We start from the raw sequence: 21,135 nt of genomic DNA, 5'->3' as shown, positions 1-21,135 counted from the left end.
AAAAACCCTGTCCTGTCTTTTTTTACAGTCACAATGACGGCCACCATTTTTACCACCACCTGCTGCTCACAGCAAAAAACACATGTCCAGGGGCAGTAGGAAACTTTATAGTGCCTTTAAGCAAAATGTGACATGTTAATAAGTGAGTAGAAATATTTATGAACTTTGCAAAGAGCCAGCTAGCTGCTCCCCTTATTTACAACCCTTAAAGCTAAGCTGCTTCCTGGCTGTAACAGGGGCTGGCATAAATCATCTAACACTTGGTAAACCTAAAATGTTGAACTACTCCTTTAGCAAAGCTGAATTCTGGGTTGTGTTTTATTGAAGGTAGCCTACTTGCCAGGCTACAATTGAATGAAAGTGAAAGTGATCCTGCTGCGTTGTACGTGACTCAGCTGATTTCTGTTAGTATGACTTCCTCCAACCACCAGCCCCCCTGATGTAGCCTACCTACTACATTAACCGCAGTCACCATCCCTCGCTAACCCGCCCATAAGCGTCACTCATTCAAATTGCAGCCGAGGCAGAGAGGGGGGTGAAAGAGGCGAGCCTGGCTGAGCAAACACACTCTCACACACTGAGAGCCGAGGCAGAGAGAGGAACAGAGCGAGCGAGCGAGCGAGCGGCTGGGGATCCTTCAGTGCTTTTTCACTTGCATGAACACAACGGTGTAGCCCTCCTCCTTTCTTTTTTTTTTAAACCCAGGATCTAAAGATGTGGACAGAAGTCGGAAAGCTCGTGCTATTACATTTGTTACTCATGGAGCTCTATTGCGCTAAAGGTAAGAAGACACTTGTCTCCTTTGCATGGGATCGCGGACGGTCGGCACCGCTTCAGGAGGAGAGGAGAAAGAGGAGGAGGAGAGGAGGAGGAGGGCGATCGTAACCTACTGAGAGAAAAACGGCTTGTCTCTCAAGTGTGGTCCGCGTCCTCACAAGTGCTGCGCTAATGTGCCTCCTGTCTTTAACACACACAGACACACACACATGCAGCGGCTCACACCTGGATCGCCACTTTGTTCCCCGGCTACCACCGGTGACACTATAGGTGACAATACGCGGAAGAAAAAAAAACACAACACGTGTCTAAATGCAGCGCGCTGAATGTCACAGTTAGTGGTGGTGGTTGTGATTGTGTTGGTAGTGGGTGGTATAGACACAAAAGTGCAGCCTGCAATTAGTCTGCTGCGTTTGGTTATTTGCAAAATTGCAGCTGCAGCTTGTAGTAGTAACGGTTTAAAGAGATTTGCCTGAGCAGATCTTATTGTGTTTGAGTGGCAGCAGGACAGCGGTGACAGGCAGCCACGGTCGCGTTAAAAGGTAGACTATTGATACACAAACAGCAGATAAAGGCTATCATAAGAACCATGCGAAAGTATACGTCATATTTTAACACAGTGGGATCCGAAAAAAACACACACACATGAATTAACCAGAGATTACAGCAGGAGGAAGTCTATAAATCTATTGGATGATCTGCACCAGCTCTACCCTAGCTGTCATATACAGAATATGCATCATTATAACTGTGTCCTGGGTTGTATGTTATCTATTTCAGTTTTGTTTGACACACAGGAGGAGGTTGATGCAATATATGTCACTTAACCTCCAGAAATGAAGAAACTCAGCAGTGTAAACAGTTTGTGGTTAAGTCCTGTTTTGCCAGAGCCTTGTGTTGATGAAGTACTTATACATCCTCTTTCCTGTGCATGCCTTTATTTAATTTACCCGCTGTGTATCTATGGTTGCAAAGAGGAAGAGACTTTATTGCACTTAATGATGTACTGAATGATATCTACATCTGTCTCTCCACACTTCCCTCTGATGGCTTTTCTTTTGTTTATTTCCTGGCAACATTAGGAACCCATACGGAGTCAGAGTGTGAAACCGGGCAGTTTCAGTGCAAGAACGGACGGTGCATCCCGACCCTGTGGAGATGTGATGATGATGATGATTGCTCGGACAGCAGTGATGAGGAGAATTGTCGTAAGTAGCCCCAAAGACTCACTTCCACCACTGGCAGATGAGCGTAACGATGCCCTTGCTTGCTTCCCGACAGACCTTGAATATACTGTAACTGCCGTCGTATATGTTACAAAGTGGAGCCTTAATCTTTACACACATTTGGTGCCAGACCATTATTTGATGAGATAATGCACTCTGCTATTTGATATGAGCTGGCACACATCCGGTTCGCAGTTTGTGCCATCGATATCTGATTATATCCATGTTGTAACTTTTGAATGGGTGAAGTTATACTAACTGAGACTAAGCTCCTTATCATTTTTGCTCGGGGGGGCCCCGTCGTGGAAACTCGCCTCCTGTTGTTAGTTTAACGGACGACAGTGCAGGAGCCGCTGATCCTGGACCACTGGTCAGGTCACATGGCCTTAAGGAATTTAACTTATTTCTTACTCATTTTCACTTTGACATGAGCGCAGCTGCAGCTCCACACATGGGTCAAAGCAGGGCCATTTCATATTATTCTTATTACTGTTGTTGCTGTTGTTATCTCTGTCTTGCTGCAGTCTGTGTCATCTTGTCAGCGCTGTTATCAGTAAGACAGTTCACCCCGCTATAATGTCTCATAATGCTGTGGATGTATTATGGCTTCACAGATTGTGTCGTAGCTGGAAGTTGCAGCGCCGTGTGTGTCATGACATCTCACTGCTCTTGTGTCCTAATGCAAATACTGTGGCTCTTAGATATGACTTATCCTAAATTGGCTGCTTGCTCCTCTGTTCTCGAGGGACTCTCTCTCTCTGCTTCTATTGGTTTTGTATCCAACCAACAAGAGTTTAAAATACAGAAGTGCATATACAACCCCGCGCATATACGAATATTGTATCGTGTGCTTGAGAAATGTGTGAAAAAGACCAGTAATGTGTGAATCCGAACTGCCGCTTCACTGTGCTCAGTTAGGAAATTGTGCAGACAACCAGCTGAGTAATCATCACATATAAATTTGTCACGGTACTAATTGCTCGAATGGCTATATTAGTGGCCAAATTGATTCATCGCGTATCTTGGGGACTAACACAGCAAAACCCCATGATCCTCTCATCACATGTGCCCTCTGGCCGCCCCGCTGCTGCTGCTGCTGCTGCTGCTGCTGGTGGCCGCCACTGCCGCCGCTGATGCTGATATCTTGGGAGTGTCCTGCGTGAATGTCGTGACATTTACAGGCGCACAGTCTCATTGACTGTGGAGACTGATTGGGATTATTGGACACGTAGTGGGCAGAGCTTGATGGAAGTGGAATTAGATTTTAATGAGCTCCCCTTCTCTCTCTTAACAGGTGTGCTTAATACTTCTGTTGTTTTCGGTGTGTAGGCGTTCGTTCCTCATAAAGAATGTGGAAATGGTGCTTAAGCCACAAGGTGACAGACTCTTCTTGTACCTGAGCCACTTTGTCAGAGATGTGCTCGGGCTCTTTTCTTCTTTCTTCTCTCTTCTCTCTTTTTTTGCTACATATCCTGTAAGCTTTAGATGTGGTTATGCTGTCCTCTTGGGCTCCTCTGTCACTCTCCTAATCCTCCCCACATACACACTCAAGTCTCTATATCTTTATGTGCCTTTTCCCTCATGCTGTGCTTTATACTCTCTTCCGATCCCTGCTCTCCCTCTCTCCCTTCATTGTACCTGCCTTGCACTCTCTATTCTTTAAGTGCTCCAGTTCTCAGCCTGTGCTGGAAGTTGGTTGCTTCCTCCTAAAAAGCTGTCTCACTCCCCCTGCGTTGTAGCACCCGCTAAGGGGGTCCCCCTGCCTCCCCCCCCCCCCCCCCATTTTTAAATCTCCTGTGGGTACCTTGGCAGTGCGAATGCCAAAGAGGCTATGCCCACTCGTCTTACACCCACAGAGAGCATCAGCTGACAGGTTGGTTGGAGATAAATCCAACAGCGTGACTCTGGTTGCCGGAGTGATGCTCAATGGCTGGCAGCGAGCCAGCCCCTTGGAGCAGATGCCAGCACTACCACTGTGCCCCCCCCTACCTACCCAGAACCCAATATCATCAGCAAAGCTCAGTGGAGAGAGGAGGAGGTGGAGGAGGAAAAGGGGGAGGAGGAGGAGAAAAGATGGTACAGATTTGATTGGGAGCAATAGGACGGTGTAGAGCAGATGATGATCAAAACAGGAGCGGAGTCATTTGGTAGAGCTGGAATAGCGGTGGGAGGGCAAACGGAGAGAGGAGGAGCTCTTGTATAATTAGAAGGGCGAGGGGAAGGTTAACCTGGCAACAAGTTTTGCCGCTTTGTGTGGATGTGGCACAGCTCAGCGTCATTACGATTAGGCAGAACATCAGATGATTGACGGAGCTTTATTTACACAAAGGATTGTAACACTCCCTCAACTGTCACCGCTTTTCCCTTCTGACTTTCAAAATAAAACGACATTATCAAAAACCTGATCTAGATTCAGATTTATAAAGGCAATGATGCTGTCTGTTAAATCTATAAGTGCGCTTATATTCTCTCTTGTGTCACTTGTGAATGTTTGTGCACTGGGTTTGCTGGTTGTTGTAACTTCTCTCGGATTTGCTACATGAGATTTTTGACATTTGAGTTTACACATTTGATATGAGAGTGCATTTAAGTGTTTCAGAGCGAGCACTCCCTAAATCATCCGCTTGTATTTGTGCTCAGTTTGGTATCTGGACCAAAAGCACCATCGCCTTGTTGTCACTTTGACGTCGTGTCACCCCTCTGCAGTCTGTGTATAGGCGACAGTGTGCCTGGAAACCCACCTGGCATCACATGATGCTATCACACAGTAGACGTCCCATCCAGGTACATGTTTGTGTGTGAGTATGTGCTACAGTGTTTGTGCGTGTGCCATCAGTCGGTAGTCGCATCTCCCGTCTCTTTGTACACATATAGTACACGTGCAGGTCTCTGTCTCACAGCAGGGATTAATCTCTAGCATCCTCCGTCTAGTATCTGTATTAGAATACGTCCAGTTAGATCGGCTCGTCTTTTGTGTCTTGACTGTGTCTTTTCTTTCATTTTCTCATCTTCCTCTTCTTCCTCCTCCTCCCCTCTCTCCTTCATTTTCAACGTGGCTCTTGGTAGATTTCGCTCTTGTTGCCCTGGGAGACGGTAAAGTGGTGGTGGTGGTGGGGTTTTTGTGCATGTGTGCGCCGTCTTTGTAGTGATCAGAAACGCTCATGCACGTGTGTATGTGTACACACGGCAACTCTCCACCTCTGCACGGCTGTGTATGATGACCTATATTTCGGCAGCGAAACATACAGAAAAAAAGCCTTATCATATTTTACAGCGGATTTAAGTGGATTTAAACATGCCTAATCCAAAGTGCCACTGTAAAATCATCTCGTATCTGAACCTCGTGTTAGCTCCCGACAATTCTCTCTCTGTCACATTCCTCTGTATATAGTCTCCTCCAAATGGCCTTGGTCACGTTGCGCAGTAAAACCACATTATCAGTTACTGTAGTGGTGCAACAATTACTCAACTAATCAACGATAAGATCAATTGAAAATTAACCGCAATAACTGTTTGTTTTCATCATTTATCTTGCCGAAAATGTCAAATTTGCAGGTTGGTGCTTCTCGCATGTGAGAATTTTCAGCTTTTCCTTTTTAATACAATTTTCTATTGAACATGATCCTTGAAATTCTGTATCACAGAGTGTATTAAACAGGCATTATGAAGATGTTGCTGTAAGATATGCTGCAAATAAGTCAAAGGTCTGGGACAAATTCTGAACCCCTCACCCCAAATAAACCCCAAAAACCAGCTATTTCACAATAGACAAGGGAATGGAAGGAGAATACATGAGGGTGGGAAGAAAGTTCCTGTTGTTCTGTGTGTGTGTGTGTGTGTGTGTGTCACAGCAGGACAATGAGTCGGAGCAGGTCTGAGAAGGGTAGCGTCTCCAGTGCAGTCTGAGACCAGCTTCCCATAGAGCAGACATCACAACACATTTCACGCCACTGCTGTGTCTATGTGTGTGTGTGTGTGTACGTGTGCATGTAAGTTCACACACACACACACACACACACACACACACACACACACACACACACACACACACACACACACACACACACACACACACACACACACACACACACACACACACACACACACACACACACACACACACAATACTGTAATAAGAGACTGCAGAGAAGCGCCTCAGGCATAAAAGGCATTGTGCTGATAGGTTCACAGAAACATATTTTGGTCACCTGCTGACATCCCCACACACACACACACATTCACACATTCACATCCACACAAACACACACACACACACACTGCTCTCACAGCTGGGGTCAGACTTTTAATGGGAGCATGAGGTCAAGGGGACCAGTAGCTTAATCAATTACACACAGATACACACATACAAACACACACAATGAGTATGCAGGAGCAGGACAGTGTAGCTGTAAAAGAGGCCAATCTACCTCATGTAATTTTCTTATATTTGGTTAGCAGTTCCTTATTCGCTAACTCAGCTGTCAATCAGTTAGTACAGTCAGCCAATCACGTTACACTCCTAGTTGTCTGTCCCCGCCCACCATTGCTGCCATCCATCTTGATCACGGAGACACACGGCGGCCATTACAGACATCAGAAGGGTTGAAAGTTTTCCAAAGTGTTGTGCGTGCATGAAAAATGTAAGTAATAAGTTTTGGATATTTATGTGCAATGTGATTGCAGCTTTATGTTATGTAAATGTAAGTTTTGCTGTTATCAGTGATAGTTACGTTTTTGCTAGCTTAATTGCTATGTTTAGCTTACTTTATGCTAATGCATCCACATGCCCAGTTCATGTCAAAGATTAAGGGTTCCTATGTAATTTCGTTGCATTGTTAATTTGTTTCTTGCAATGTTTCATTGTATTTCAGAACCACACAAATCAATGCACTGTGGAAACTACCCTACATAAAAATTCTGAAACTCTACTCCAATCGTCTCTGTCTTTCACTGGACAACCGTCAGCGTGTCTGAGTTTGGCAATAATCAGCATTGAGTAACGGGTGAGAGCTACATAAGCTAACCGTACAGACGGGTGAGGGCTACAAAGGCTAACCGTATTTTTCATGGTCCTTCGAGCCGGATTCAGACTCACTGCGGATTGACATGGAGTATTCAGACGAAGAAGAACTTACTGCGTGCGCCGCGCCGCAGACATCGTTCGCCACATCACGGGACGACCGTGACCTAGGCCAGATGAAGCGTTCATCACCACCACCACGAAGTCACTACACTGAGGATGAAGACGAGTGGCAATATACAGCACCACGAGCACCATCATATCCTGTAAGCCAGGCCTCGTACTCACCACCACGATGGGTGACAAAGGATAGTTGGGACACCACCAAAGAAGAAATGAGGCAGGAGATGGAATACCTCCGTCGCCGACAAGACGCTTTGCTGTTAGAAATGGCGAGGATGGAAATGGACCATGCTGATCATCGGACCCGGTCCAGATATGACAGAGAGGAGCCGTCATATCACTCTTGGTCCTCCTCCACACAACCAGTCCCAGCTCCTCGGCAAGGTAAGCGGGAGGCAAGGACAGAGCTAAGCCGACCTATTCCAGCCCCACGAACCAAGAGACCCAACGCTACCCCTGCACGCTCAGGCAGCCCCGTCTCAGAAATCGGACAACAGGAGCCGGCAAAGGATAGGTCATCCCACTACCATCGGGACTCCTCCAATTCTCGTCTATCCAGTGCTGATCGTTATAGGCAGGAAACACCCAGACGCCGAGACTCCGCTCACCATCGCGACTCTCATCGCTCTTATCGCCAAGAACGTTCAGTGTCCCCCTCCCACCGCGGGTGTTCCCAGTATCGATCGCTAAGTCCCCCCTCCCAGAGTAGCCATTTGCGGCTGTATAAGGGACCCACTCCAAGCATACCAGACTTCACTCAACCAAATCCCAGAGAATTCTCACGGATGAAAATTGCCCTGGAAAACCTCCTCCCCGACGACGCCAATGAGAGATTCAAATTCCAGATCCTTTTGGATCATCTCAAGGTAGAAGAAGCCTTATTGGTCGCTGACTCCTACTGTAACTCAAAGTATCCTTATTCTGATACGATGGCCGCTCTCGACAAGCAGTATGGCCAACCGCACCAGCTGGCCCTTCAGCGGATCGCTGAACTGATGGATGGTCCGAACATCGCCAGTGGTGACATCAAGGCCTTCAGGCTGTTCGCTCTGCGGGTGCGCTCACTAGTGGGACTGTTGGAGCAGCTGGGCAGGAAAGGTAAGGTGGAACTTGAGTGTGGATCACACGTCTCCAGACTCCTGGGAAAACTCCCCCATGACTTAAGATCCAGCTTCCGCCGTTTCATCCATCCACTCCGGACGCCCATTCCCACTCTGCTTGATCTGGCAGACTGGCTGGAATTTGAGATTCAGGTACAAGAGGATAACACAAGGTTCACTAACAGCGCGAGGAAGGAGCCCCAGGCAAAAGGTCGAGACCAGCGAAAGGAGCTCAAGCATTCGGTCCGGGCAACCACCGTACTCCTCGGCACAGAGACAAAGCCGCCAGGTGCACAAGCGAAAGCCCCTGCCACTAAAGACAAAGTGAAAATGTACTGTCCCTACTGTGATAACGGGAACCACACGCTCAATACTTGCTCCAACTTTCAGCGGTTAACCCGTGAGCAGAAGGAGAGCTGGGTTAAGGAGAAGAACGGATGCTGGCGCTGTGGTCGAGACCATCACGCGCGGGAATGCAACCTTAAGATGCGATGCAAAACTTGCAACCGCCGACACTTAATGGTGCTCCATGAGGTTTCTGATAGAGTTCCTGAAAGGCCGGAGAAATCCCAGGATCCCATTGAGGCTGCCAACTCGGTCCTACTCAACACGACCAATGAAGTGCTGTATGTTGACAGGCCGGCTGCAGGTCGCAAGGTTCTCTTGAAGCTCAGTAAGGTCCTGCTGAGGAATGGAGACAGAACCATGGAGGCTTTTGCCATCCTGGACGATGGATCAGAACGCACAATCCTCCTCCATGCAGCAGCACAGCAACTTGGGCTCAAGGGACAGTCAGAAGACATAACCCTCCGCACAGTGCGACAGGAACTACAGGTTCTTCATGGGGCGGCAGTCTCATTCACCATCTCTCCTGCTACAGAACCTAAGAGACTGTACCACATCCGGGGAGCATTCACTGCGAAACAGTTGAGCCTTGCCAAGCACACTCACCCTGTTAGCGCCTTGCAACGCAAGTTTCGCCACCTGCAGGGACTGCCATTACAGCACTTTGTCGAGGCCCAGCCATTGTTACTCATTGGATCGGATTACCCCCACTTGATAACGCCAGTGGAACCAGTCCGTCTTGGACCACCTGGAGGGCCAGCCGCCATTAAGACACGCCTTGGATGGACGCTGCAGGGCCCCGCGCAGGAGTTAAAGCATGGTTTCACTGAGCAGCAGTGCCTTTTTACATCCACTCTCCCCTCATCTGCGGACCTGTACAGTCAGGTTGAACGACTGTGGCAGATGGACGTGTTACCATGGCGTAGTGAGAAGGCTAGCGTCAGATCACGTCAAGACCAGGAGGCCATAGACCTTCTCGAGGCCAAGACTGTGAGGGTCGAGGTGGACGGAGTTCGACGATATGCAACCCCCCTCTTGCATGCCAAGAATATGCCTCAGTTACGAGCTCCTAAGGAAGCCGTGCTCCCACAGTTAAGAAGCATTGAGAAGAGGCTTGCTAAGGCACCTGATCAAGCCGAAGCCTACAAGGCTGAGATCCATAAGCTGGAGCAAGCTGGCTATGTGGTCAAACTGGCACCTGGTGCTGAAGAGGATACAGCTACTAGCTGGTACGTCCCACACCATATGGTGCAACATAACGGCAAGAACCGCATAGTGTTCAATTGCTCATTCCAGTTCCGAGGAAATAACCTCAATGAACTCTTGCTCCCTGGGCCTACCCTAAGTCCGTCTCTGCTTGCAGTTCTCCTCAGATTCAGAGAACATTCGGTTGGGATCAGCAGTGACATCCGTGGGATGTTTCATCAGGTGAGGCTCCTCCCTGAAGACAGGCCACTGTTAAGATTTCTCTGGAGAGATATGAACCGCGAAGAACCACCCAGCGTTTACGAGTGGCGTGTCCTCCCGTTTGGCACCACATCCAGCCCCTGCTGCGCAACATTCGCCCTTCAACAACATGCCAGGGACAGCAGTCACCCGGGGGATGCAGTTGTTGAGGTGGTCGAAAGGTCCTTCTATGTGGACAACTGCATGTTGAGTCTGACTTCTGAGGAGGAGGCCAAAGCGCTTGTGGATCAGCTTCGGAACCTCCTAGCTGAAGGAGGCTTTGACTTGCGTCAATGGGCGACCAATGTCCCCTCAGTGATCCATCATCTTCCTCCTGAGGCAAGGTCAGACAGTGCTGAACGCTGGATAGCGCAAGGGCAGGCAGACACTCAAGAATCGGCACTTGGGCTTCACTGGCACTGCCAGTCCGACACTCTGTCATACAAGTCCCGCGCTCCCGACTGTCCTGAGGTTACCATGCGCACCATCTACAAGGTCCTGGCTAGCCAGTATGACCCGCTGGGCTATATCGTTCCATATACCACCAGGGCCAAGATGATAGTCCAGCAGCTCTGGGCCAAGAAGAGAGACTGGGACGACCCCCAGTTACCCGAGGATCTCCTCCAGTCATGGAGAAGGTGGCAGAGTGAGCTGCCAGACCTGCAGCAGATAGCCCTTCCTAGGTGCTACAGCAGTCAGGAGATGGACTCTCCCACCAGTGCCAGAGATATACACGTGTTTTGTGATGCGTCGGAAAGAGCCTATGGCTCGGTGGCCTATCTCCGAACAGAGGACCCCAGCGGCAAGGTCGAGGTGGCATTCCTGACTGCTAGGTCGAGGGTAGCACCGAGGAAGCAGCAATCAATACCTCGCCTCGAGCTATGTGCTGCACTTACTGGAGCACAGTTAGCTAAGGTGCTTTGGACAGAGCTCTCTCTACCCATCCGCCAAACCATCTTTTGGTCCGACTCCACCACGGTCCTTACGTGGCTCCAGTCAGACTCGTGCCGGTTCAAGGTATTCGTCGGCACGAGGGTAGCAGAGATCCAAGATCTGACGGACCGCGATGCTTGGCGCTACGTGGACACCTTGAGCAATCCCGCCGATGACATTACTCGTGGGAAAACTCTTGCTGAGCTGGGAAAGCAGAGTCGGTGGTACCAGGGTCCATCATTCCTACAAGGGACTCCTGAGCAGTGGGCTAAGAAGCCAGTCACTCCACCTGCAGAAGGAGATGAGCTCCGGAAAACCCTTGTCTGTGGCCTCACCACTACAGCACCGGCTGCGGACAACCCAGAGGCTAGTCAGTTCACTACCTTCGGCGACCTTCTGAAGGCTACGGCACGTTCTAGTCACGGGGCGGCTGAGGGAAGCCCCTCTGCCAGTGAGTTCAAGGAGGCAGAGATATCTCTTCTCCAGCAAGCCCAACAGGATCGCTTTGCCACTGAAGTGGCACAACTGAGAGCAGGAAAGCCAGTACCCAGTAGCAGTCGCCTGGTCACCCTTGCCCCAGAGTTTGACGATACCGCTCAATTGATCCGAGTGGGAGGTCGCCTGCGACACAGCACTCTGCTTGATCAGGATGCCATGCACCCGATCGTGCTTGACCCCCAGCACTGGATCACCAAGTTGATCATCAAAGACTTTGACGAGAAGTTATTGCACCCAGGCCCAGAGCGAGTATTCGCCGAAGTTCGTCGGAAGTACTGGGTCATCCATGGTAGAGAAGCTATACGACGTCATCAGCGAGGGTGTGCTGACTGTCGGAAATGGCGTGGAACCCCCCAAATTCCTAGAATGGCTGATCTGCCCCCTGCGAGACTGCGACTCCACAAGCCTGCATTTTACTCTACTGGAGTAGACTGTTTCGGCCCCTATGTAGTTAAGATCGGCCGCAGGAGTGAAAAAAGATGGGGCATCATCTTTAAATGTATGACGACACGTGCAGTCTACATCGATCTCCTCACCAGCATAGACGCTGACTCTTACCTGATGGCACTCCGGCGTTTTGTGGCTCGCCGTGGGAAACCATTTGAGTTACTGTCCGACCAGGGGACGAATTTCAGGGGAGGAGAACGAGAGCTGAAGGAGGCTTTCGCCGCTCTCCAGCCTGAAGTTCAAGCCCAACTTGCCAGCCAACAAATCCAGTTCGCCTTCAACCCCCCAAGTGCGCCGCACTTTGGTGGTTGCTGGGAAAGGGAGATCCGCTCCCTCAAGCAAGCTCTGCGGGTAACCCTAGGCGCTCAGTCAGTGACAGAAGAGGTCCTGAGGACGGTCCTCATCGAGATTGAGGGGATCCTCAATTCAAAACCACTTGGCTATACCTCCTCGGACATCAGTGACCCGGACCCAGTAACCCCAAATTCGCTCCTGATGGGGCGGCCAGACGCGTCACTCCCACAGGTCGTGTATCCGGAGTCAGAAATGTTGAGTCGGAGGAGATGGAGGCACAGTCAGTTGCTGGCAGACCATTTCTGGAGGCACTTTCTGAAGTACTACCTGCCCGGTCTCCAAGCACGTCAGAAATGGCAAACAGAAGTACCAGATCTCCAGGTTGGCACCCCGGTCATGATTGTAGATCCACAGTTGCCCCGAGCGCTCTGGCCCGTGGGACGGGTTTCGCAAGTCCTCCCTGGATCAGATGATCGGGTCCGGACTGTGAAAGTACAGGTTGGGGACCGCAGCTACATGCGCCCAGTGGCCCGGATCATTCACCTCCCTGCACTGCCTGATTAGGATCTCCCCTAATTATAGGGCCTTTATGATGATGTGCAGATTTCCATAAGAAATCTGGGGGCGGCTGTAAAAGAGGCCAATCTACCTCATGTAATTTTCTTATATTTGGTTAGCAGTTCCTTATTCGCTAACTCAGCTGTCAATCAGTTAGTACAGTCAGCCAATCACGTTACACTCCTAGTTGTCTGTCCCCGCCCACCATTGCTGCCATCCATCTTGATCACGGAGACACACGGCGGCCATTACAGACATCAGAAGGGTTGAAAGTTTTCCAAAGTGTTGTGCGTGCATGAAAAATGTAAGTAATAAGTTTTGGATATTTATGTGCAATGTGATTGCAGCTTTATGTTATGTAAATGTAAGTTTTGCTGTTATCAGTGATAGTTACGTTTTTGCTAGCTTAATTGCTATGTTTAGCTTACTTTATGCTAATGCATCCACATGCCCAGTTCATGTCAAAGATTAAGGGTTCCTATGTAATTTCGTTGCATTGTTAATTTGTTTCTTGCAATGTTTCATTGTATTTCAGAACCACACAAATCAATGCACTGTGGAAACTACCCTACATAAAAATTCTGAAACTCTACTCCAATCGTCTCTGTCTTTCACTGGACAACCGTCAGCGTGTCTGAGTTTGGCAATAATCAGCATTGAGTAACGGGTGAGAGCTACATAAGCTAACCGTACAGACGGGTGAGGGCTACAAAGGCTAACCGTATTTTTCAGTAGCACCACTCGTATAGATAAAAACGAGAGACACACACTGCTCTTGAGATAACAAAATACGCGGACACAAAGATTTGAACTGCAGGTCAATGCACAAATTCATCATATTAATACTCAGTGTTTCTGAACTGGTGTCTTTTCTATTTTCCATTATCCAAATATATAAGCACAAACACAAGTTTTGTTCAAAAGACGCACACACACACAGCAACACACGACTCCGTATTGGTCCAAGGACATGGTGAGTGTGTTTGTATGTGCATGTCTGTGTGTACATGTGAAGTGTAAGCAGCTGCAGTGCTCTGGTCTCCAGAGAAGGAGAGCCACTGCTGTGCTCTGTGACTGGCAGTCTGTGTTCGTGTGTGTGTGTGTGTGTGTGTGTGTGTGTGTGTGTGTGTGTGTGCACACTAAATGTGGTTGGCTTGTGTGTGTGGAGAAACAGCATTTCATAAACAGATGGCAACATATAAGACACGCATTTCGCTGCAAAATGAAGCAGTTGTTTGAAACTAACTAGTTGGTAAACTTTCCAGTGAAAGTTCCATCATATACTGTATATGTTCAATATTATTCAAGTTTTATTATCATTAGAAATCATTAGATTTAATATGTGCCCACACTTAGTCACGGTGGCATAAAGAAAAAAAGTTTGAGAGCTGCTGGTTGAAGTAATGAGAGCACAGGCACAACCTCCAAGCATAAATCCCTGATCATTTCCCCCCGTGCCCCTGTGGTAACACTAACTTACGCTACAGTCAGGTGGATGACAGTGGGAGATGAACGTCTCCAAAGTCAGGAGGTGAAAACTTGAGGCAGCCCTGAAGCTAAACGCTGAGTGTGAACGCTTCCGCAGCCCCGTCACTTCTCTGCAGCAAGTTTTTACACAAAATATAAGACATTGTTTTCAACGATGGAGTTTTTTTTCTTCTTCTCCTGCTAAGAAACGAAATATGAGGAGTAAAATTGTGTGAAAGTTGCTGAGTTTTAGGGCTCGGTCCTCCAAAAAAGAGCTCATGCTGTTTAATTCTTCACATTATGTCAGTGTATTGAAACAAACAGCTTTGTATTACCCAAAATATCAAGCTTCTTATTTGAGATGATCCTCTCTCTCCCTCTGTTGCTCTGACACATTAAAGGGTAAAACTATACCAGCTGGTCATCCATCAGCCGTAGCCTACTGCTTATCTTTGAAGGGTTGTGGGATTGTGGGGTGGGGGCTGGAGCCAGTCCCAGCTGACATACGGCGAGAGCGGGGTCCACCCTGGACAGGTCACCAGTCTATATTGCAGGGCTGACACATGGAGACAAACAACCTCACACGCTCACATTCACACCTACAGGCAGTTTAGAGTGGCTTCATAAGCTGATGTTTGTGGATATGTGTGTGTGTGTGTGTGTGTGTGTGTGTGTGTGTGTGTGTGTGTGTGGGACGTGATTTATGGACAGTTAGTATGTGTATGTGTTCTACCCTATGTGGTACAATATTTTATTCCATTGTTGGTCTTTTTAAAGGTTGCCTTGTAGGGACAGTTGATGAAAACTAGCTTTTTAAGCTAATTTGAGTGCATTTACATGTGTGTTTTGAAACTGAAACTGAAACTGTGGGAGGAAGCTGGAGAACCCAGATGAGGAGAACATGTAAACTCAACACAGAAAAGCTCCAGGCCAGAGTTTCAAATTCAGGACCTGGTTGCTAACCGCTGCACCACCGCACCGTGTCACTGATCATAAATATGATCTTGTTCATCAAGGCTGAATATTAAACCTGTAATCAAACAGACGCTGTCCCAGAGTGTGCTCGGGCGCCACCTCTGTCAGAAACCGTATCCCTCCCTATAAGCTAACAATACCTGCTGTGCTGCTGAATAGGTGTTGGGCACAGCGATGCAAAACAGCACCGAGGTAATTTTAGCCGAGGTCAGTGGCGGCCTGAGGCATTTGCTCTCGCTCGTTTTCTTTCCCTTGCACCCTCTCCCCTCTGTGTCCATTTATTGGCCCCACTGTGTTGCTCATTTTTGCCCCCCCCTCCCCTTCTCTCTCTCTCTGTGCAACCCTTACCCTGCCCTCTCCCTCTCTCTCAGTCTGCTTTTCCCTTTTTCTGAAATAATGCCTTTATATTGACATGAAGGCCAGGGGTAGGAAACACACCAAACCTACACAGTGGAGGGAAAACATTGTGTGTGTGTATATGTGTGTGTGTATGGGAGAGAGAGAGTGAGACCGGGCTGTCCATCTACATGCTTCTAATCCAATTAGTGAGTGTCTCAGCGGGTGAGGCTGCGCTGTGTGTGTCAGAGGGAGAAAAGATAGGAAGAAGTGTTCAGTTTGCCTCAGCCTGAGGTCTCATTATGCTTTTTCTTTGTGTGTGTTGACACAACAACAACAACAATAATAATAATCATAATAAATAAAAGAAAGCAGCCATATTGCCCTGTTGTTCTTTGTCCCTCTCCCCTCATTGTTACTTCTGGATCTCCTTTCACTTCAGATTCACTCCCAGTAGCCTAACTATAGCTGGCAAATTGGGAATTATTCAATCATATGGGCTTAATGGAACTTCATTTCTTAAATATGGAGCTCTTTTTGGGGGGACTGTTACACGCCTTTGAAACAGTGTTTTACCGTTAGTGATGAGTCATTAGTTGGTAAACTGGAATGATTTATTCATTCATTCATTAACCACACTGCTTATCCCTTTAGGGTCATGGGAGGGGCCGAGCCGTCCCAGCAGACATTGGGTGAGGCCAGGGTGCACCTCGGAGACGACACCAATCTATCACAACTTAAGGCTGAGACATACTGTAGAGACCAAATCTCACAAACTAATGAATTAAGACTATTAAAGCTGCTCGAATCAATATTTTTTATATTAAATATTGGAATTGGAAATTGTAGAAGACAATTAGTAATAAGAGCTGAATCACCCACAGTGATGAAACCCACAGAGAATCATAACTCAACTTCTCAGGAGCAGGCTCATTGTTTTGGTAATAGGCCCCACACAGCTGCAGTGTTTTGGCTCACAGTTCTCATCAGCGTCATTTCCAGACACAGCAGATGATTTGTTTTCGGTAAATGTTCTGATAAAGCCACGGTGTGATACCTTAAGGCATGCAGACGAAGAGGAGCAGGTTGCTGCTGAAGAGTAGGTAGAGACCAAACACAGAGAGAGGAGGCTGATGGACAGTTTTTTTCATACCAAGTTGACAGAAACAAATCCACAAATGAATGCTATGCACTGTAAATGTAAGCAACTGCTTGCGAGTTTGGTTGCACATCAGTTTTATACGCCGATAACGTCAGCGTTGTGTTTACAGCTTGTTTTGCTGCCATAAAATCAATTTGTTTGTGATATTTGTTGTGCGATAGTCGGTGACACTCAGACAGTCTGCTTATTTTGTTCTGCCCAAATTACTTCTGACTGATCCTCCGCACTATAACTGTCAGGAAGGGAGAGGGGGGGGGGGGGGTGAAGAAAGCACAAACACAAAAGCTTCCATCAAGTGGTTGCAGTCTGAAAGAAACCGCTCTTTGTCGGTCGTTGCAGGCGCCGCGCGTTGTGAGAAATAACTTCCAAACTACTGGAGAAGCTGCTCGTCGTGCAGCAGACAGATGGCCGTGGTCCCCGGAGCGTCGCTCTGGTGTCGCAGACGGTCAATGTGGTTTTTAAAAAGATGGATAAATAAATAAAAAGACAATCTGTGTTCACGGCCTGTGCTTTTTGACCTGGGGAAGTGCGCGGCTGACCCTGAACACAACACCACCGCCTCTGGCCTGATGAATGCTGCAGAAAGAGGTAATAAGGGGGTTGTAATTATTCAAGGTGAGGCAGAAACGGAGAAGGGAGGAGGGGAGTCGGATGGAGGAAGTTTGTGAAAGGTGTTTGCTAAAGAAAAGGAGTGTGTGTGTGTGTTGTTCCTCTTAAAGTGTTACTTTTTGATTGATCTTTGTTTCAGTAGTTAGCTAATTCTCTACAGCGCCCACGCTTCAGTCAGAATTAGCTGTTTTTCCGACATTTCCTGCTGCTGCTGGCCCGCCCTGCTCCTCTCTGCTCTGCTGCAAAGTCACTTATTGTTCAAAGTCATACTCTGATAACACTACAATCCTATTTCCCCACCGTGCATGTATGTGTGTGTGTGTTTTTAGGTGTCTCTCCTACTCCTGTGCGCCTCTTTGTGCCCGTGATGTTGTGTTGTTGTGCTGTTGCCCCCCTTCCTCCCCAACCCGGCCGTGTCTGACAGGGTATCATGGCATTAATCCCTGGCTCAGATTAACCGAATGTCTTCATGTGCCTCCATTTTATTATTTACATTCGCTGTAATCCTGTTTTTCACCTTGCGCTCTGTCGCCTGGTATACGCGGTCGGGGGAGCGGCGTATGAAATGACAAATAAGAACGCTGATGAATAAAACATGGCGGCTAATACCAGTCTGCTGCATGCGGGCTGACACCGAGATAGGGCCCTTGAGTGCTGCATGTCAAAAGTTTTCATGCAAGTTACAAAGTGGAGGAGCGGGAGTTTTAGTCTGACTCTCTGTTCAGACAATATTGCCTCAAATTCTCTCTCAATCACTCTCCGTTCTGTCTCATTTCTCTCTTTATAAGTTTCCTTCATTTGTTCTTTTTTCTCTGTTGCTCTAAATTCTGCTCTTGTATCGTCGGCCGGCTTCCTTCCCTCCGCTCTCAGTCCCAGTTTGCCAGTGCGAGAACTAACTGTTGGTTTGTTCAGTTTGATTCATTACATCCCAGCCTGTCTCTGCGTCTCTTGTCAAATAAAATAGTGGAAATTTTCCATGCTCTGTAGCAGCGAAGCAGGAAATCAGTTTGGTAAAAAAAAAAAAAAATAGCAGTGAGGACTGTGGTGAAAACAGATTTTATTATTTTTTTTATGCTCCATCCAACACCCGCTGAGAGAAAGTAGATGGAAAGAGTCTTTGAAGGTGTCAAGGTCTCAGAAGATATGTGTAAAGTCAGAGCTCACCTTAATCGCACATAAGCCAACAGGAAACAGTCGCTGATGCTAAAAGATACTGTATAGCCCCGATAATAAAGACGGACCTGTTCTGTTTGAGGTTATGGAAATCAGCTGCCTTTGTTCATCTAAATCAAAAAATTACACCCACTTACACTAAGTGGTGAATTAAAGGCATTGTATAGTGATAATAGAGGATCATGTGGTTAGGATCTACAGTGTCAGAAATGAAATTGAATAGCAAATCAGTCATGACTACAGCATATAGTCATGCATTATTTGTGATATTAAGTTTTTTTCAGGTCACTTTTGTTTCTGTCACTGTTGTATAGTTATAGAGAGCAAATCCACATAAAGGAGTCTCTTGAGAGGCGTTGTTATGTCAGCTGTTGTGTAAAGCGTTAGTGCAATCCTGTTTACCATCCAGTGTGGCTGCGTCATCACTACTAAACCATTCACTTGAGGTTTTGGAAAGCTGAGCCAGTTGAAGCAGAGAGAGCACATGGTGGTTAGTTCAAGGTTCCTGGGAGTTTGAAACATTATCCGACAAATGTGTTCTCTGGAGAAGTCCCATCGCTGCCTGTTTGGAAAGGTCAGACTGTTGGAGATGCTGCTGAAGCACTTTGTCGTCTCATAGAGTAAATGTGTGGCAGTTGATGAAGTAATCAATCAGTACTTTTGAATCACCATTTATTATACAGCTCTTTTTGCCTGTAAATGTCATTTTACAGACTTAGCAGTGATCAGTGCAGTTTAACAAATATCCAAACACCTTGAGGATCCAGCATGTTGTTTTTCTCTCCTCCATGTTTCTCCACAGTCCTACCCGACTTTCTTTCTTTCCTGTTTCACACTTTCTCCCCCTCTCTTTTCTCTCATCGCCCCCTTCGCTCCATCTGGCTTTGTCAAGGAAGCTGTTTACGTAGATTACACACACACAACGTATCTCCTTCACACACACATACACACACTCCTCTTCAGCTTCTAAGCCTCAGCCTTTTTTTACCTTGAGGGGATTGTGCTTGTCATTCGCAAGATGTTGGGGTGAAGTGGTGGTTTATCACGCACACGCACACACACACACACACATGCAGAGGCTGCGTTTTGGGGATGTATGTGATGGTAATGTAACACTTACCTGCAGCGTGCTTTATTATCACAGTGCACTGATATTTAGTCAACACGCTGGGGATGAGGAAACTGCTTGCAACATTTTCAGCTGCTGATTGAGAAGAAAGGAGGAAAAAAAAGAGGAATAAGAAAAAAAAACTCCTCTTGTTCAGATTATCCCCTGAAACTCTCGATAAAGAGTTCTCCCTCCTGGACTCCTGATGTGTGGATTATTGGAGGTGTATTAGCAGACGTGAGCTGAGGTTGCTGCAGCAACTCTCTCCCTCTCTCTCTCAGAGGAAGTATTGACGTGCAAACTGCTATGAAGTGAAAGTAAGATCTCCTTTCATCCTCTCCATCCATCCTTTGCCTTCTCCAAGGTCTCTGCCTTTCTTCTTCTCCTGCCATGTGCTCGCGGTGTGTTTAACCAATGGCGGCTCTCCGTGCCCTTCGTTCTCCACCCCCACACCTTATTATGCTTCATTGGAAGCAGCGGCTGAATGTTTGGAAACAGGGTGACACCTTCTGAATGGGCCCTGGGAGGCCCTCTGTCTCTCACACACACACACACACACACACACACACACACACACACACACACACACACACACACACACACACACACACACACACACACACACACACACACACACACAGACACACACACACATGCAAAATCACATTCTTAAAAAAAAAAGGATGCAGTGACAATAGGTTTTGTGTGAGAGCATAATGAATAGTGCTGTGTGACCTTGCATGCAACATCTGCATTATCTAGTCGGGTTGAACTCTCTGTTCAGAATTTTCACACGCGTTTCTTAGCTGAGCTCCTCATGCTTTCTAAATCACTCTCTGCATTTACATAAACAAGTCTTTACATACTATTTCCATGAGGAGAAGTGTGTGTGTGTCCTGGAGCCTTGTTTGGGTTTCTCTGATCCTGCTGTTGGATGTTTGTTTGCATTGGACAGGTCTAGGACGAGCTTTGTCGTAATTAAATGAAGCAGTGAGATGATCGGCTTAAAGCGTTTTACACTGGAGGCCCGGGGAGGAAAAGGGGTGTTTAACACTGCACACACACACACACACTTTCTCACACAACCATATGCAAACATCCACAAGGAGAGCATGTATGCAAAAGCACAGATACAGTTAAATCAAAGTCAGGACTTGCAGGCCTGAGGTCATACATGCTGTGTCAGTCAGTGAAGCAAACAGCACAGGTGAAGGACAAAAAAAACAAAAACATGAAACGGCAAAAGGTCAAACATGAGAAACACAAACTATTATCACGAACGTCCGGAAAGGTTGACTAACGGGCGAAGACGACTGGAGGCAGGAGGAGCCAGAGACAGCCCTGGCACAGGCACACACACATGCAAACACACATGCATGTGTGTGCGCACTTTGGCATCAGCTTCTTAGGACCAAGAATGAATTATTTGACCTTTTTCCTTGACATACTCGTAAGAGAACAACCGGCTTTGTGCAGAAGTAATTTTCCTTTTGTCTGGCTTCAAAGAATTTCCCAGTGTTGTTCGGCCGCTGCTGCGA

General features: G+C 47.4%; 1 protein-coding gene across 1 annotated transcript in view; it reads left to right on the top strand.

Annotated features, from left to right (window-relative positions):
- Positions 1-602: 602 nt before the first annotated feature.
- The window catches only part of lrp8 (low density lipoprotein receptor-related protein 8, apolipoprotein e receptor), a 181,690-nt gene continuing 161,157 nt past the window's right edge, over positions 603-21,135 (top strand). Inside the window, exons 1-2 of the mRNA XM_083969399.1 lie at positions 603-781; positions 1,860-1,985. Coding sequence (XP_083825525.1) covers positions 715-781; positions 1,860-1,985 — 193 coding nt within the window. The 5' untranslated portion in view covers positions 603-714. The remainder of the gene's footprint in view (positions 782-1,859; positions 1,986-21,135) is intronic.

This window comes from Trachurus trachurus (genome assembly GCF_905171665.1).
Source record: "Trachurus trachurus genome assembly, chromosome: 4".
NCBI classification, from domain to species: domain Eukaryota; kingdom Metazoa; phylum Chordata; class Actinopteri; order Carangiformes; family Carangidae; genus Trachurus; species Trachurus trachurus.
This window is presented reverse-complemented; position numbering and strand designations above follow the sequence as displayed.